The sequence below is a fragment of the Stereum hirsutum genome (assembly GCF_000264905.1).
Source record: "Stereum hirsutum FP-91666 SS1 unplaced genomic scaffold STEHIscaffold_1, whole genome shotgun sequence".
NCBI classification, from domain to species: domain Eukaryota; kingdom Fungi; phylum Basidiomycota; class Agaricomycetes; order Russulales; family Stereaceae; genus Stereum; species Stereum hirsutum.
This window is the reverse complement of record NW_006763131.1, coordinates 1,245,753-1,263,513: the sequence shown is the minus strand read 5'-3', so window position 1 is coordinate 1,263,513 and position 17,761 is coordinate 1,245,753. Positions and strand designations below refer to the sequence as shown.

At 52.4% G+C, this 17,761-nt stretch overlaps 4 protein-coding genes across 4 annotated transcripts; 2 read left to right on the top strand and 2 right to left on the bottom strand.

Moving 5' to 3' along the window:
• Positions 1-1,661: 1,661 nt before the first annotated feature.
• Positions 1,662-4,503, top strand: STEHIDRAFT_164430 (uncharacterized protein; the record flags this gene model as incomplete). The annotated part of the gene is made up of 5 exons (XM_007298585.1): positions 1,662-1,881; positions 1,949-2,236; positions 2,291-2,798; positions 2,865-3,543; positions 3,597-4,503. 5 exons carry the CDS (start codon positions 1,662-1,664, stop codon positions 4,017-4,019), a joined length of 2,118 nt encoding a protein of 705 aa, XP_007298647.1. The 3' UTR covers positions 4,020-4,503.
• A 5,070-nt stretch (positions 4,504-9,573) lies between these two features.
• Positions 9,574-9,946, bottom strand: STEHIDRAFT_151422 (uncharacterized protein; the record flags this gene model as incomplete). Its single annotated transcript, XM_007298584.1, has 2 exons — positions 9,574-9,830; positions 9,886-9,946. 2 exons carry the CDS (start codon positions 9,944-9,946, stop codon positions 9,574-9,576), a joined length of 318 nt encoding a protein of 105 aa, XP_007298646.1.
• Positions 9,947-10,336: 390 nt separating this feature from the next.
• STEHIDRAFT_46330 (uncharacterized protein) lies at positions 10,337-15,287 on the top strand (the record flags this gene model as incomplete). The annotated part of the gene is made up of 26 exons (XM_007297926.1): positions 10,337-10,508; positions 10,560-10,634; positions 10,696-10,857; positions 10,939-10,988; positions 11,047-11,145; positions 11,212-11,295; positions 11,424-11,640; positions 11,751-11,854; positions 11,914-11,998; positions 12,069-12,120; positions 12,178-12,213; positions 12,271-12,437; positions 12,497-12,552; positions 12,615-12,861; positions 12,932-12,949; positions 13,004-13,241; positions 13,303-13,343; positions 13,399-13,562; positions 13,620-13,716; positions 13,782-13,825; positions 13,886-14,086; positions 14,154-14,195; positions 14,245-14,272; positions 14,376-14,605; positions 14,661-14,728; positions 14,798-15,287. Coding segments are annotated over 26 exons (3,267 nt in total), but the record flags the coding sequence as incomplete, so codon positions are not given.
• A 118-nt stretch (positions 15,288-15,405) lies between these two features.
• On the bottom strand, positions 15,406-17,654 carry STEHIDRAFT_70538 (WD40 repeat-like protein). The gene is made up of 5 exons (XM_007298072.1): positions 17,359-17,654; positions 16,592-17,296; positions 15,982-16,514; positions 15,717-15,897; positions 15,406-15,606 (listed from the first exon to the last, which is right to left on the bottom strand). Exons 1-5 carry the CDS (start codon positions 17,620-17,622, stop codon positions 15,442-15,444), a joined length of 1,848 nt encoding a protein of 615 aa, XP_007298134.1. The 5' UTR covers positions 17,623-17,654; the 3' UTR covers positions 15,406-15,441.
• Between the last annotated feature and the right edge of the window lie 107 nt (positions 17,655-17,761).

The following is a 17,761-nucleotide window of genomic DNA, read 5'->3' as shown; positions in this document are numbered from 1 at the left end:
GTACTGTATTCGGAATCCGAACCTTGCGCGTCGACCCAGCACCGCCGACGAGGAAGCGGAAGCAGACTCTTCGAAGCGAAAGAAAGAGAGTTAAAGAGAAAATATACGATGCGGCCGCTTTCGTTTCTCGTTTCTCGTTCTCGTTTCCGTTTCGTTCGCGGGTTCGAAAGCCCCGGGTGCCCTATTAGCTATGAGTGCTTTTGATCTTGTGAGCGCGAGGTGAGCGGTGAGTGCGATGCATAACGAGAAGGTACAGTACTTGGTTCGAAAAGGAAAGAGGGGAGAATACATACGGAAGGAAACGGACTGAAAAGGGTCGATGAACAGGACCAAGGGTAAGAACAGGTACAGTTCCTTGGAAAAAGTACTTAGACCGAGACGCCACAGCCCCTTTCGCGGCGTTGATTTAGAGGGGTCAGCGAGATCAAATGCGCTCGAGCTGAGCATGACAGAGAGCAGGTGCCACACGGATCCGTCGCAGCAAGAAGATTACTCCAGAGCGGCGGGTGAAGGATATCCTTCCGGTTGTGAAGTGAAAGATGACGAAGAGGAGCTTCAAGCAGAAATGAGCACATCCCGAGAGTTGACGTGAGGCGAGCGATAAAAAATTTAGACTCGCGAGTCGCTAGGTGGTATGAATGGTGATACCGTCAGCTAGTGAGACGCAGAGGATCGTCGACCGGCCTATCCGAGCGCAGAAGTTCGATGCGTTGTTGGAGCTCGATGGGGTGGGTGATGTATGGGAGCAGCGGCAGCCCCGAGAGAGACAATACCTGTCTTGGATCTGTGTTGATCAATGCATAATCTGTTCGAAATCGGACAAGGGACGGACAGAACACGAACAGTTCACGATCAGGACGGGCACGAGTATATGTCCCGGCTTAGTGAAGGTCAGACAATTGGAAGAGTTCCATTCCAATGCATTCGTATTCAGGCCGTGCAGGACCGCGAATGGTCTGCGAGAGAGGGTGTCGTGCGCCACATGATCGTTGATGAGTGGATGTAAGAAAGGATCAGGTTCGGAAAGCAACGTACCGTAAGTTGAGAAGTGTAGGGAATGGACTGTAGCCTTGTCCGCGGTGTTGATGTGTCGTAAGACGGCTTCAGTTGTGTTGTAGTGGGATGTTTACCAAAGACGGCGAAGTGAAAGGTTGATTGCTTAGTATGTCGCGTGGCATGTTGTAGTCTTTGTCCGACCGTGGAAGGTTCGCTCGAGAGCCGGGATCAGGTCCCAGAAGAACAGAATAGGCGCAGCTTGCGAGACAGGCTGGCAACAGGGCCGTGCGATGTTCAGCATGGAACGCAGATGAATTGGACGAAGCGCAGGCCGTCGTAAGCTACGTTTGTGGTGGATCTGAGCCGCACAGATTCCGAGCGACACTGTCCAGAGAAAAACATGGAGCCGAGAAAGAAGAACGTCATGTCTGCCGCGTCGCGGAGGCGGCCGGGGTCAGCGCAAGCGGAGGGAGGTTAGCCAATACGGGCAGGAGGATTGCCTGATTGGGGATGGGGAGAGGAGGACAAGGGGAGCGCTGATCAGGCCGGATATCAGTCGTGAGTCACGGCAGGGCAGAAAGAGAGAGGATGGAGGCAGTAGTAACGAGGCCCTCAGAGAAAGATCTCGGTTTGACAAACGGAAAATTGAGAACGAGCACGAGGATATGGGCGACGAGTGGACGACGGACTGGGCGGCGTGGGAGAGCTGCGCTGAGTCAGCACCGAAAGTAGAAGTGGGTGGGGGAAAGGTTATGGGGAATCCCCAGGGAAATCCCCCTGGCGAAGACTGGACTGGTTCGAGCGCGGTTCGGGGGGCGACCGGTGCGGCGCCGACGGAAGGCCCGAAAAGGCAAGGGAGTGTTGGTGGCGGGACGGCTCCTGTGTGTATTATCCGCTTTGTTTTTTGCGCTCATCGAGAGTGTCGGACTCGCCCTTATTTAATTGACTACAGCATGCCCCGCCTTCCGCCTTTTACGACCCCGCCCCAACAACGACATGGCCCTAACTTACCACCTCCCCGCCATACAACACCACCCCAATCTCTACCCCATCGTCCCCAACAATGTCCAGCCAAATAACCTCCATTTTTCCCAGTCCTGGGCCACCTGGCGTAACCCAAGACTCGACATCCAGACCCCCCCTCGCTCAGATTCCACCGCAGTGCGTCCAATAAAGACCCATCAGCACACAGTGCTCCCACCCATCTCGAATTTCGACAGGCCAGCACCGGAGTACACGCGTGAGTCCGAGCCTCAGAACGCGTCGCGTCACTCGTATATTGACTTTGAACCAGTCCCGCCCCTAACAGACTCTGTGGCGCGCACGAGCCCTCCGCTGCCCGCTCCCTCACAGTACGACGCGTACCAGGAGCCAATCACCCCTCAGTCTCCCTCGCCTTCTCCCTCGCCAAAGCCAGAGGACTTCTCCGAATGGTTCAACGAAAAATCACACATGTCTGCGCAATTTCTCGCCGAAAAGACCTGTGAAATGATCTGCTATCTCTGGTTCTCCAAGTTTACTCCCCCGACCTCCTCTTCGTCGCATAATACCTCGCCTTCGTCCCCCTTTATCCCACATCCTAATTCCAAGACGGCTCTCCTTCAGTTCTCCGTCTCCTCCGTCTTCGTTCACTTCATGCAGAAACTGCTCGAGACGACCCAGGTCAGCCAGTCGGTCATCGTATTGGCCCTGCACTATATCTACCGGCTCAAGGAGCGCAATAACACGTCCGTTCCGCACGCCGGTAGCGAGTTCCGTGTTGCGGTGGCGGGTCTCATGATGGCCAACAAGTTCGTTGACGAGTGAGTTTCTTCCGCCTCTTCAATGGCTTGTTCTTTTTCTCTTACACATACTCGCACGTGCTTCAGTAACACCTACACGAACAAGACGTGGTCCGAGGTCTCTGGTATCGAGCTCACGGAGATCAACAAGATGGAGCGGGAGTTTTTGGCGGGGATCGACTTCGGGTTGTATGTGGATAAGCAGAGGTGCGATTCGTGGTTGAACTTGTTGAAGGGTTTGGTGATGGCGAAGGAGAGGGATAGTCGTTACTGGAGGCGGTCACGGCAAGGACTCGGCAGGGCGTATGGTTCGAAGCACGACCTCACTCTCCCCACCTCTACCCGGTCCAAGGCAGTATCCTCCCGCGCTCGTTCGTCTTCTCCGTCGCGTCGACCGCGATGGCCTCAGCAACCTGCCGTCGACTATGACTACTCCGCCTGCCCTTCCATGGACTCCGACTCGCCCACACGCCACGGCAAACGCACGGCCGTAGACGCGTTCTCGCCTACCTCCACTACGTTCGACGATGTCAGGCCTCACAAGAAGTCAATGGGTCTTTCGCTCCAGATTCCGGAGACTATCGTCGGTGGCGCCGTGCACACACCATCTCCGCTCGAGTCGCTCCAATTCTCCAAGCTCTCCCTAGCATCTTCGCCTGCAGGACACGAGAATGGGATGCCATCTGATCACCATAGGCATGTGTCGCCACATACACTAGTGGCTGCTTATCGGATGGACCCAACAAAACCGAATCCAACTCCCCAGGTACGTCTTACCTCACAGCTGTGTCTCAGCAACGAGCTGACCATCTCCTTTAGAACCTCTACTTCTATTCACTTGCATGTTCTCCTTTGGCCGAGTCTCGGAAGGCTCGCCTGCGGTACCACCAGCCTAGTGCCCCCACGGCCCCGACGAACTACGCGTTTCCCCCTGTGCAGCCAGCATACGTTCACTCCGCAACCACAAGCCCGCATGATGTCCGTATGACGCTGCCTCCCGTTCGCCCCCAGCAGTCGGCTTGGTCACCCAGCGTCTACCACTCGTACGACTCTGCGCGTCTGCCGCCGCAATCATATCCGTCCGCGACCGTCGCTGAACAGCCCCAAGGACATCCTGTGGACCACAATGTCCCGTCTGCTCCGTTCGCAAACGCCGGTCCGCCAGGCTTTCATTTTTACCCGGCACCGGGACAGCAACAGCCTTCGCCTAACGACTTGTGGCACCACGGACGTCGTCTATGATTGAATCTTTCCTCTTCTGTATCATACGTACCGGGTTTCCTTGCATTTTTCTGTTACTAGTGCGAATCCTTCTCCTTTCGGGCGACCGCCTTACGCTAGCTATGATTGCATGTTCCTCCAATTTGGTCCTCGCTAATCCCTTCTCATCTGCATCTCTCGGCTTTCCCTCGTGCATCATCAATCACTTCTCCCTCCTCTCTTCCCATCACGTTTCTTTTTCTGCATTTGGACTCTGAATCATAATCAATCTCGCCCTTCCACCAGTTTTTTTTTTGCATGTTCAATCCAATCACTTATAGAGAATCTAAATCGTTCTCGCTGTATCAGTCTTTTTATTTTGGTCGATCGGTTTCAGGCTCCTCTACACGCACGCATACATTCATCGACCACCCCATCCGAATCCTCCGTCACACGTTCCCATCCCATCACAGCACACACATGAATATCCCCGCTTTCCGCCCACCCGTTCTCTCTCTCTCTCGCCTCTTACCCTACCCTACCGTCACTTTTTTTCAAGTCGGATCAGACAATCACAATCACACCCCCGGTACGCGAAGATACTTACCGTTAGTTACCATGTTACTATAAGTCGATGATGATAATCAGACGTACGCTACACAACACAACAACAAATGAAAAGAAGTATTGTACCATGGGTCGTAACATACATAACATAACATAACGCGCATGCCATTTTTTGTGATGTTTGATCTGGTTTTCGCACCATAACACGGTTGTTTCGATGGTCGATGTTCGATGTTGAGCCACACGATCACCCTTCCTCCTCACGCCACACCAACCAACCGTCGCGGGTAAGCCCGTAGCCATGGGTTGATGGAGCCATTGAGAATCCGTTGTAAGAGAACATAGAAACATAATAGAACAGAGCAGGGGTTCTCCCGCCCGGCTGCGCGTTCAACGTTCATGTTCGAGGTTGCTTAGTTGCGAGTGCGAGTTTGGTTTTTGCCCACTACTTAATAAGCTAGCTGTTGGGATGGGACCGGTATGCGTAGTAGTTCTTGATTGAGATGATTGTTTCGAAGGATTGATATTTGGTCTGGTCTACTAGTCTGGGATGACCTGGATTGAGTGGGATCCGGAGCGAGGGAAGGCGTGCGTCATTGCGTTCAAGTTATGATTGGGATTGGGATCGGTTTGTTGGGAAACGATGATGATACATAGGTAGCCACGGAACATGTACATGCGTAAGCACAGAATCGGAGTTTCATTAGACTTGGTGTCGAGAACGAGAAGGGAAGGAGGCTTAGGGTCTTGGAGTGTGCCGGTGGTTTGCCTTGGGTTATTGCGGGGATGACTGTATTTGGAGGAGGAAGAACGTTGCTAACGTTAACGTAGATTGTTCTATTAGCGGCTACTCCAGGCGAGCATGAATACCATCACTGAACTCAGACACGCTGGATCGAATGGAGGAACGTGACCGTCAAGGCTCAAGAACAGAACAGAGCAGAACAGAAGAGTGAACCGCAAGCAATACAGATACAGCTGTGGCGTGAGTGTGACTGCCAAAAGTACCAGCACAAGGGTTTAATTTCGTGATTATCGTGGATCATTGCATTGATATACGATGAAGCTCCGATTGAAGGGCGAGGCGAGGGAATGGGCCATACATACGCAGAAGTGTACGACACCGACCCGATGTTCCCTGCGCCACTCTGTTTCGAGACGGAGGTTCGTATGTGAGAACGAGCACGAGAACGAAGTGGCTCAAAGGATCTGGACAGGAACAGCAAACCAATTGGGCGTTAGGCGTCAGTAAGTTCGAAGGCCGTGTCGTCTCGGGCTACGTATCGGAAAGTAGGAACGGACGGACGGGAGTTCTCCAAGCTCTGAGGCTCCTGGCGAGGCTTCCATTCGTCCGGGATACCGTGCTGTGAGTTACACTTACGGCTGTTCGTGGATAGGACGACGACAAAGAACATGGGGGCATGTCGGACTTGGAATGTCGTGGAATTGGGCCGCTTCCTGTCGCTTCGCAATCGACTTCATATGTCGTTCTCGATTGAGGAACCAGGATAGAGTTCTCCTGGGCCCGAGTTGCTCCCTATGTACATCATACGGCGACACGCTCACTTCAACTGAACAACCCCACTCGACTGTATAGGGATTGTAAGGCAGGGCAGTGTAGTTGTATTCGGCTCGGCGTTCGTGCGTCCCTTCATATCTGATAACCATAGGTTCATGACCCACGGGTGGCTCATGCACTAGTAGTAGGTATGTACTAGCACTCCCACCTGTGGCGCAGCGCAGCATCAACATGAGAAAGAACCAGAGGCTGCTCGGTCGGAACGGCACTGCACATCCATCTTTCCATCCATCCGTTCGTCCGTTCATCCGTGCAATCCGTCTAAGTTTGCGTCCCTGCAACGAGTGGAGAAGCGCGGGTACGGGTGCTAGTACGGATACGGGCGCAAGCATGGATGAGAGATTTGAACAAGTTAGTTAATCTCCCGGGATGAGCCCCGTGGCCCGTGAATAAAGTTGGAGTGGAGTAAGGTTGGGATCCGACTCAGTTCGGAGGATGCTAGGATGTTCGACCCGGGCACGTCATCGTGTTATCAAAAGCTCCAACTTGGTTGTGGAAAGTAGTGGAACAGAAAATTGCTCGAACGCCGGGTACGGAGGGATGAGTCGCAAGTAGATCACGGGTCGTCCGAATCATCGACTCATCGACATCGGCGTTCTTACAGATTGTTCGTTCAAGAATGCGAGCAATCCCACTAGGTATCATGGGTGCATGACTGCAGGATGTATGGACAGCCCGCTCGGGATCATGAGATAGATGGCCGTGACAACCGCATCCAATGATCCAGAATAAATGAAGGGACGAAAGACCGGGAAGAGTGGAACAAGGGTGGGATCTGCGCGCACAGTTCGTCAAGCTTCAAATGACGGGCTCGGAGAACTGTCTCATCAAATCGAGAACAGTCGCACTAAAAGTTACATGACCGGCTCGGGATTCGAGAGATCATTCCAAGACAGAGATCATCATCATGTTATATAAATCAAGAAAAGATTCGAGCTCGGGCTGCAGTATGTGGCGCGAAATCAGATCTCAGAACGGAAGGACATACCGTGGCGTAGTCACGGTGGCGGGCGCCCTTCCCAAAAGGTTTAACTTTGTTTCTGTTCTCCCGAGGCCGAGCCAAGCTGCTGTACTTTGGGCGGCGAAGTGGTTCCAAAGTTAGAAAATGTCGTCCCGGACCTGATCGACCTCCCAGGTGAGCAACTAACTTCACATCGTTTTGGTCATGCTTTTGCGCTAACTTGGAGCAGGCCAATGAAAATGAAATGAAACGTACCTCAGTGCACGAAGGGGCGCATACGTGACACCCGGCCCAAACCTGTCAAGCATTGTAAGGGGACGACCGTTACCATTATTTGCCCTACACCATCCGTTGTCAGCTCGGTGTCACTTGCGGAGAATCCGCAACGTCCTAACTGTCTCGTGTTTAGACCCGTGTCTTTTGAGGCGCACCCTTACCAAGTGTGGCGCAGGTTGCACTCAGGGATGTCTTGCCTTCAAGTGGAACTGTAAGCCGTAGAAGCATGACCGAACGCCCCGATTCTGGATGATGGCCTGCACGATAAGTATGGGTGGAACGTTAGCTACAGCCTCATGTTCATTTGGCCTGCGTTCCTTTGGCACCGCCCTTTCGAATAGGAGATATCTTGATTGAGATGCTGTGACGGGTTTGACAACGTCAGAAAAGCGCAGTGGCGTGAGGGCTGGTCCCAAGTAGATCGACATAGGAAGGAGAGGAGCCGGCATCGATCTGGACAAGCCGCGAGGGGAAAAGGATATCAGAAATTGGAACATGTGCATGCCCAGGCGAAGCACTGGTGCACGGACCTGGATGTAGGAAGCGATGCAGTCAAATCTTCCTCCACGGATATGGGCCGGCCCCGCAGCCGGAAGGGCGTCGTGAGTAGTTTGACAGAAGACAGCAAGAAAAAGTGAGGGTGAGCCAATCCAGATCAGCCTAAAGTTAAGAGCTACTACTAATTGTGGAGTACGGTCGAAACCACGTCGACGCAATTTGTGAGCGCGTGAACAGGCCCAGAAACAGAAGGGCCTCCTGTGTATAGACTGAAACAGACCGACTTTGAAAAACAAACGTCGAGAAAAACAAACCCCGCGTTAGTTCCTCCTAAGATAGATCCTCAGCCGGCGTCATGTTAGCGCGCTAGAGCACAAGTACCGTATTTGTCGTATGTGATCGTGTTCCTTCATGCGTGCGTCGTTGACCCTCTCGCCGCATTTCATCCATGTCTTTGTTGCGACGCGTCGGATGTTTGATGGTGCAGATGTTGGCCAAGATACGTTCATGCAACCAGGTGAACTTTCAAGCAGACAGGCCACGGTCTGAATACGCCGAGCCTGCAAATGCGCGATTGTCAGCGAGATGTTCCCAAGCGAAGACTGGAGCTTGTGCCGTCCATGTTGTTCGCAAGTTCTTTTTCGCAAGTAAGAGCGAGAAGGGCTGTCAGATGGAACTCAGACATATGTCCCTCTCCGAGTCTGTCCAGACTCAATGGCTGTAATTCTGGGTACCTGGGTGTTCTGCAAAGATACACATTGATGACCCCGAGGCATCGTGTATTGTGTCGCTTAGAATGGACATCAATGAACTGTCCGGCACTCGCAGAGGCTATTACAGTTTCTTCCGTAAGTGAATCCAAGAAACGTGCACAGGCTTGAGTGAATAAAAGGAGGAATTCGTTCCGCGGTAGAACAGATCGGTTGACGCAGCAAGCACAACAAACAGGGGCACTGTTCGCAAAGAACATCGAGGAGTGGGTATCGGCCGCACGATCCATATGGGGAAAAGACCGTGTCTGGAGATGGAGACGGCATCGCTAAACAGACATGCGCTTGCGAGCGGCATTAAGAGCGGTAGGTGACGGTTGCAGAACTAGCCCATATAGATTCCAGGCCAGGTCAGGACATTCTTTCCGAGTCGCACACCATTCAACACCGGGTCAATAATGATAGCGCGGCTGAGGGCAGGGGAAGCGAAGGGACCTGAAAACTAATGTCGTCAGCCCGAGAAGGTTCAGAGTTCACGTCACGAAATCGAGCACACGATACTTGGAAACCCTCGTATGAAGCTTTCCGGTCAAGTGCGAAGTGGTGACAGAACCGAGATCGCGCAGACAGAAGAGCAGATATATGAAATCCCTGAAGCCGGGTATTGAGCGACTCCAGTGTCAGCGACCAGTCTTGAATCAGATGGGGAAGGCAGGGTCGAAGGACGCTGAGGCAACGGAAGAACATGCAGCTTTGGCGCTGGAAGTGGATTTCAGAGTCCGACATCTATGGAAACATAGATTACCAAAGAAGATGGATGTCAGATATGGAACCTTTACGGTGTGGCGAGCCGCCCCAGGACACCTTGCCAGCACTGATCAAGGCCATCTTGTGTCGGATCAAGGCATAGTGTAGACCGTACGTACATGACAACAATCAGCGTATTGCTGTCAAATCCACTCACAACTGTGGATCCGAGGACGGCGGCATCGAAAAAGGAGAACCTCAGCTCGGCGAGTCCACGAATTCGGTCTGCTTCTTTTGGGCAGAAACTTCCGCACGAGCCCGGGAAAGGTTGGCGGCCATGAATCCCTCGGAGAAATAGTAACCGGAGAGGGCCGCAGTGACTGCAGGCGAGGACGACAGGGTGTTTTGTGAGCGCTCCAACCAGATCGAGGCATCGACAAGCTGGGCGAACTTACGGACGCCAGCGAAAATGCTGCTATTCCTACTCAGTTTCCAAAGACGAGACGCTATATTGGCTGCGAATGTATTTGGTCAGAGAGACGGTGATATAGAAAACCTGTGAGTACGAACAACCCAGTAGACCGGATGTGAGACCCGCGAACGCTCCATTGATACGAGCATCCTGGTACATGTCAACGACGACTCGTATCACGATATAGGAGATGTCCTACTCTTTTCACATTTGCAACGACATCTGGAGGCAAGTCGTTTGCTGGGCCAGGTATCGAACCTGGTTGTAGTCGAAAAGAAGACATGGGAGACGAGCGAGTGAAGCGAGCAAGGGGAAGCGTGACGGTTGACGCGTCCAGTCACGAAGTGTCACCAGGCCCTAGCGTGACAAAGCTTCGCCACTTTCTTTGCCACATTCAAGTTACGCAGCGCGGCGAACGTCGAGCTCTCACCGCCATGTCCGCGAAGAAACGGAGAACACAGGATATTCCTGACTTCCAGGGAACGTATCACGCTATACAGGGTGAGTTTGTCCATTACAACATATGTAATAATCGACTGACTGATAGCGATTCCAGATATTCTCGTCAGCATCAAGCCAAACCTTAACAAACGTATCTCAGACGCAGACGAGACTCTGCTTGCCCCACTCGATGATATTGCGGTTCTATGCGAGAAATTCCTTCTCGAACGCCCACGAAGTAAGGAATTGGCGCAGTTCACAGACGCGCTCGATCGAGAAGGTGTGCTATTCCACTCGCCCTAATAGACGTCGGTCCTTACGCGTGTGTGAGGTACGGAGCTTTGGAACGCCTCTGGCACCGTCAAATCTGGCGCTGGTGGCAGATCGAATTCCATCTGTGCTGCTCGTGAGTCTGTTCCCCATTGGTCGGTCAAACTCGAAAGCTTATCCACCGAAATGCATGCCAGTCAGATTATGTGGCTTTCGTCTCCTGCAGGCCGGAATGCCCTCTAAGCCTGATATTGATGGTGAGCGCATTGTTCTAAGACTTTCGGAGATGGCTAATAACTCTGGGCTAGGCTTGATTCACATGTTGCAGTTAGCCAGCAAGACAGGCGCCTTTCAGGCAGGTGAGTACCTCGCTCTCGGTCGTATACACGCACACGTTCTTCGTGCGCCTGGCATCCTGATGGAAATCCTGTGACGGTCAGATATGGGCAAATTTGAAGTAGCTGCCAGTGTACTAGGCTCTGCTGCCAAGGTTCGTGCATCCTTCAACTGCGCGAAATAGTGCCTGTACCAATCATCAGATATGACAGTATGAAGAACAACTACGGCACGCCAGTGATCCACAAGATTTATATCAACGGCCGAAAGCGCTTGCGACTGTGGTTTACTATTGCAGCAGGATGGAAGCTGTGCGTATGGCACGGGCTTTTCATCAGGCTGGCTACGTATCATTGACGCTGCGAAATTCCGGCCAGGCATGGAAAGAGGGCAACGACAGTCTCGCACGATATATGCTTCAGTACATCACTGGTGGGGTCGACACGTCGTTTCCTCCAAATGTGCCGCACTCATCATATGATGATCTAGAGAACGATAGTGAGCGGCTCGCCCTGATACCCGTGCGCGACGTAAGTACATTGTATGTCCCACCATTTCGGAGCCAGAAAGTTGACTAGATTCGCTCTAGCGCATGTCCGTCGCGTCGAAGCTGTTGGAGATAGGAAGATCATTGTTGTCGAGCGACGGTCACCGCGAGGAAGGCTTGGAGCCCGGAAAAGCATTCTCTCTTCAGGCTGTGGAATGGCTCCAAAAGGCTTTCACTGTGGCCGAACCTCTGGAAGACATGGAAACACCTGGCTCAGCAGAAGTCAAGGTAAGGGTTCAGTGCTCCGAGTCCGTAACTGGTTACTGAAACACGGTGCTCCATAGAGAGCCATCTTAAGAAATCTATGTATGTTATATTGCCTCCGTGATTCGTGGAACAGAACTTCTTGCTGACCATCACATCGCATAGCCCGCGCATATGTCTTGTCATCGTCTCATGATCCCGAAAACCTCCTTCGCGCCGAAACGTCGCTGAAGGAACTACTCGCAGTCGTCGATGGCGTCAGCAGCGATGTAAGAATAGACATCTCCTGCACCTCGACTCACCTCATTCGTCTCCATCCTTCCATTAGACGGGCGCGGAGTTACAAGAAGTACGATGGTGGCAGTTGGAGGTCCTTAAGCGGAGGGGAGCCGCCGCCGACGCCTTGTACGATGGTAAGAACATTCGTTTCGTTGCGATGTGTGAGTTTGACTAAGCATATCACCATTGACCATGTTTTCCCAGTGATACGGTCTCTCATCGATCATATGCAGTTCACAGAAGAAAGCTTGACTAGGTCCGAGTCTCCACCTTGTTATCCTCGGACCAGGCACACTTAACGGCTCCCATGAAGCGTTCTCCAGGAACTCAGAATGCTACCTCAACACCAGTACGTATTCGGCTGACTTGTCGGAGATTGATGCTCAAGGGATGGCATGATGAACAGGGTCCTCCTTGTGTCAGTCTTGAAACAATGCCTGGAAAAGGCTCTCAAAGTTACCGATCCGACGAGCTTGCCATTAGTCAACCGCGTTCTCTTGTCCACGATCTATCAATGCTCCCGGGATGAAGATCATGACAGAGCTATTCGGGATCTCCAGTCGGCTTTTGACGGTGGCGTGTTCTCTGTTCTCACAAGGTCCGTATTCTTCTGACGTCTATTTCGTCCACAGCTTCACTTTCCGCCGATGTTGAACTCCCGAGGGTTCCCGCGACATCGTGCTTGACTGTGGGTGTACCCTAATTAAGCTTGTTCGGATGTGCTCGGTCTCAACCGCCCTTGCTGCATAGCTTCTGTGGCAATTCGGTGAACGCCACTTCGGTATTCAACATTACGCAGAAGCTGCAGACTGGTACCTCTCGGGAACGCACCAAATTTTCAAGCTCAGTCGAGCTACAATGGGCAAGTGTTACCGTAAAGCAGCTTTGTGCTACATCCAGCAACAAGAATACGCAAAAGCATCCGAGATAATTCGCCAATGCCCAGGAGACGAAGCGCCCACCCATTATCTCTCACTGCTCGCCGCTATCAAACAAGGTGAGGGCATCAGACCCGAGCATGGCAGCCTCAGTTCTGTACAACAAAACTAATATCGCACTCTTCCGAGAAGGTTTGGAAGATGAAGGTGACTGTCAAGAACTCCATCGTTTTCCGGCTCGCTTTACTGATCTTGCTGTAGCTATAGCCGCAGTGAAACAGATGGTCCAGGCCACACACTTCGACCGCAAGATGTTACTTCTTGTCACGCGGCTCGCTCACGAATCCGACCTGCAAGGACTCCTCCACTCCGTTCTGGAGGAGTTACTGACTGCCGTGCTAGAGCAAGAAGGGTTCGATGGCGATGTGGAAGCCATTACCCTCATTCGCTGCTTAATCCGATTGGTCGTAATATTCATCAGCGATCCGAACACACGCAAGTGAGGTCTCGCCATTTCAGTCAGTAGAAGAAGAGGCCCCTAACGTTGCTTTCAAACCAAGGGAAAGCCTTATCGATGCCCTCATCCAGCACTTCATGACCGGTAAGGCCAAGACGTTTTAGGTCTCGTGTCCTCGCTGATAAGCGTTTCACCCCAGCAAAAACATTGGTCAAAACGGCCTGCGCGCAAAACCGAGCGCCTCTGGTGATTAAAGACATCTCGTGGTTGTGGCGCAGCGCATACAACTGTGCCGTCCAAGGATGCTCAGAATGGGCTAATGCCGAAGAGAAAACGCCTATGCTGTTTGATTTGTCCAGGGAGGTTCGTACAGGGCCCCTGCTAGCACCGGGCCACCAGGTGCTAACTCTTTGCTAACAGCTCCTGGAAGTTTACCGCGAGGCCGCAGTGGTCGAATTGGATGAAACTAGTCATCTCTGTATTGTTTACGGCTCCTTCGCCTCTGTATCTGGGAGAGGTGAGCATCGGACCGATCTCCAATACAGAAAATGAGGGTGAAGCTCACTTCAGTTTGACGTGTAGTGTTTGCAATTCGCAAGACTCTTGCAGAGCCAGCACCGGGTCAGGTATGCATTGCCTGTTTCTTGATTTCTTCCGGTCCCTGACTAGACGTGTCGGGCATGTAGACCGAGAGACTGAAGTCATTAGCCGTTGAGATCCAGGAATGCGACCACAGGATTCGTTCCATCCTAATGGTGACATCGCTTTCAGAAGAGAAAACGCTCTCCGTCCAGACATGCCTTCATGCTTTGGTCGTCTTCGAAGCCGAAATCTCATGCTACCTCAAGGACTGGGGCCGCCTTCCTCACATTATCACCGTGCGCAACGTTTGAATTGCCCTACTGTGAAATCAGGGGCTTACCCTTTCTTCTCAAGCGGGCCATACGCTCAGAGCCCATCCCCATGGATGCCGTCGAGACGGTCACAGATATGCTCGTATGTACTCACATCCTGGTTATTGTGCGTGCTTAACGCCACTTGACAGTGGGCGGAGAAAAGGTGCCCCGTCGATGGTAAGCGCATGGATATACGCCCTAGCGATAGACTCATCTAACACGCTTTGACAGTTCTCTTCACTGGCCTAGAGGCAGGTGGTCCATTCTACTGCATGCGTAGTCGCTCACCTTTTACGCTTTCGCGTCGGTTGTTCGCTGCAGGCCATCCTCCGTGCGAGTCTCGACCATAATTCTCTGTCGGTCGAAAAATTCTCTCGATGGCTCCGAGCAACGTGCAGCATCCTTTTGTCTCGCAATACCGCTCCGGATCGTACTAGGGTCATCAATTACATCGAACAGGCGATTACCGTCTTGGATGAGCATGGCGATATGTCCGACGATGACGGCGAGGTGCGCCACGCTGTCCACCCAAGTCTTCTCTCAACTCACACTCATCCTGCGTCAGGTATACCCCATGGACGAACGTTACTGGCTATTGACCACGGCATATAACAACGGTCTCGAATGTTTGCAGTGAGTCTTTGACCTATTATTGCGTGTGTTCGATCGTTATCCTGATCTACGTGTCTTTGCCACGCCTAGCATGTCCATGCTCGATGATGCTAAACGATGGTTCGAGGCCAGTACCGTTATTTGTAGGTTTGTTCCTGACGGCGAGAGGCAGGCGCAGAAGGTATGTCGTCAATGCCCACGAGGTCTGTACTCACACGTTGACAACGATCCCTCTTATGACCCAGATCTCCGAAACCTACGCTCAGCTTCTCAACCGCTATTCTTCCTCGTCCTCGTGAACGGTCTCGATTTGCTCGCTCTGCTCTGTCTGCTGTGTTCCTTGTGCTATGTTTCTGGTCCTTGTCTTGTATCCGTAACCCTCTCTGGACTCGATCTGCTAACGCCTTTCGGTCTAATTCGTGTTCGCTGTTCGCGTTTCTTGCTGTATCTGCTACGACCCTCTGCTTGGACTCGCTTGCTGGTTGTATCCCCGATTGAGTTTCTCTGTCTTTGTAGCTCCCATGATACCTGGCACCCGTCCAAATGTATGCTGGCTCACCCACTTAGTTATTGCAATTAATTATCTTGCCCATGTTGCGTCACGCCAGACCCCGATCATACGACAGCCGTGTTCGCAGTCTCATAGCATATTGAGAAGGCCGTAGAGCACTACAGCCTGATGGCATACATACGTTGGGGTTGTAAGTAGATTTAGTGCAGATCTCATCCCATGGTCATGATGGCGCAAAGTCCTTGAGATGATAGAGCAGCACACGCCCGCGATTGTTCCCAACGGCGACGTACTCGCTTCCGGCGGAGAAATCGATGCTTGTGACGTGACCGAGAGGTGTGCTTGACGTTGGCCAGTTTGAGAAGGCCGTCATGCTCGGAAGATGTATCTGCAAATATAACGGTGTCAGCAGATCGATCGAGGGTGAGTAGCAGGGTTGGTGTAGGAGATGGGGTATTCATAGGGTGAGGGAACAAAGATGAGGACATAAAGACGTACGAGACGCATTTGGTCTTTTTTGGTGTTGCTGGCGATGGCGAGTAGTTGGGAGTCGTGGTTGAATCGAGCGGAAGTAATCGATGTGGTGAGATTGCCTATCGCTTTGAGAGGTTTTGGACGAAGGGACGACGACGAGTTTGTGGCATCTGAGCCGTACACGTTCACAATACCTGATTTCGACCTACGAAAGACCTATCAGTCAATGGACATCTTGGAAGCGAGAGAGATAAAATAAATAAATAAAAAAGAAGAAAAATATACACACCCGACGGCGACATAATTCCCCGCCCGATCGCCAGACATCACTTTACTCCCAAACCCACCCTCATCCTTCCACCTCCTCAGACACCTCCTCTCACCCACATCCCACACATAAATCTCCGCATCCTCTCCCAGCGTCATCAGCTCCCGGCCTCCCCCAGCTCCTCTCGACCACCACATCGCCTTCACCCCCGCATTCGCCTTCACACTTCCAACGACTTGTCCCGACCCGGCCTTCCAGTCCACTAAGTGCACGTAGCCACGTCTTCCGGCGACGGCGAGGACGTCGCCTGTGGGGTTGAATGAACAGACCTCCATGCTGAGGTCTTGGGAGGCGGTGTTGGTGGAGTTGAAGGTGGTGCCCCAGAGACCGCGGGGGGATTTGAGGGTCGCACCGGATTGGAGGTCGTGTGTGTAGTAGAAGGGACGGGGGCCGGTGAGGAGGATAGAGGAGCCTGTGGGGTGGAATTGGGCGGTGGTGACGGGGAGGGAGGGGATGTGTAGTGTTTGTAGGTGTGGATTTGTGTGGCCGTCAATCTGAACAGCGATAATCCGCAAAAAAAAAATTAGTGAGATGTCGAGGTTAATTATGAACAAGATAAGTGAAATCGTACGTTGAAGAGTCGTATTCGTCTATCTGCGCTGGCGGTCAAAAGAACGGGCACTTGAGGTGAGGGGTGAAACTGAATGGCCTTGATCTCTCCTTCTGCCTGCGCTGCCTGGTTCGCATCCCTCAACCTCTCAATATTCAACACGCCCGCCTCTAGCTTTCCGCTCTTCTTCTCGCCAAGTATGCCACCCGACGAAGCATACAATTCATCCGCCTCTTCCTCCACATCCATATCCTCGTCCTCATCCTCGCCATCAAGCCTTCTCCTCTTCCCCTTTGCGCCCTTCTTCCTCGCGTCAACAGCCCAGTCCGGGGTAGGATTGATCTTCTCGTATTGTCGGCGCAAACGACGTTCGTATTCGCGTCCGCCGACGCTATCCTCGGAGGGTGCGTCGCGGAGTTTGAGTGTGCGGTGGGATGAGGTGAGAGAGATTTTGAGAGTACTGTCGTCGGGATCTGTCCATGCTGGGGCCTTGCGGCTTTTTCGGAGGGTTGCGAGTGGGTCAGATGTAGGTTTTGTGGGAGGTTGTGCTGGTTCGTCGGCGTCAGATTCTGAGTCGGAGGATTTTGAGGCATCCTCTTCCGCATCGTCCTCTTCATCATCTTCGTCTGTCCCAGGTTCAACACTATCTTCTGGAATATCGAGCTCGGCGTCCAGCTCTGATGTATAGTTTGGCTTAGGAGCGTCACCAGTATCTACGAAGAATAGCTGATATCGTCGCCACAGTGTGGTCAGAAACGTGTTGCGCCTGAGAACTTTCAAAAACCTACATCGTTATCCAAAAGACCCTCGAGCTCCCTGCCTGCGTCCTCTCCAATATCATGCTCCTCATCATCGTCTACAACAATGAGATCCTTCGGACCTTTACCCTTGCCGGATGGGACGAACGGTATCCCAAACAGCATGCTCTCCAGCCTGCGCTCTTCATCGTCTTTGGTTGCATCGTCAGTGAGCAAAGTTTGAGCACCTAAAGGCTGAGAGTAGTTTTCAGAGCCTTTGTCCGTCCGCTGGCGTTTGCGGGAGTGTTTAGGCATTTTAAGATGAGGAGGCGTCGAAATCAAAACGGTGAAGTCGGGGCTGGCTTGACGAGAAATGATGGTAAAGTTTGTGTGGCTCGATTTAGAAATAAAGATACCATAATCGGTCAATTTTCCCAGCACGTGGGGAGCGCGT

Excerpts from the sequence above, each read along its gene's own strand:
- STEHIDRAFT_70538 (XM_007298072.1), bottom strand. The coding sequence starts at position 17,622 with ATGCCTAAACACTCCCGCAAACGCCAGCGGACGGACAAAGGCTCTGAA. Across the intron at positions 15,898-15,981 it reads GGGAATTATGTCGCCGTCGG|GTCGAAATCAGGTATTGTGA; the intron begins GTGTGTATATTT and ends GGTCTTTCGTAG. Across the intron at positions 15,607-15,716 it reads AAAAAGACCAAATGCGTCTC|ATACATCTTCCGAGCATGAC; the intron begins GTACGTCTTTAT and ends TTATATTTGCAG.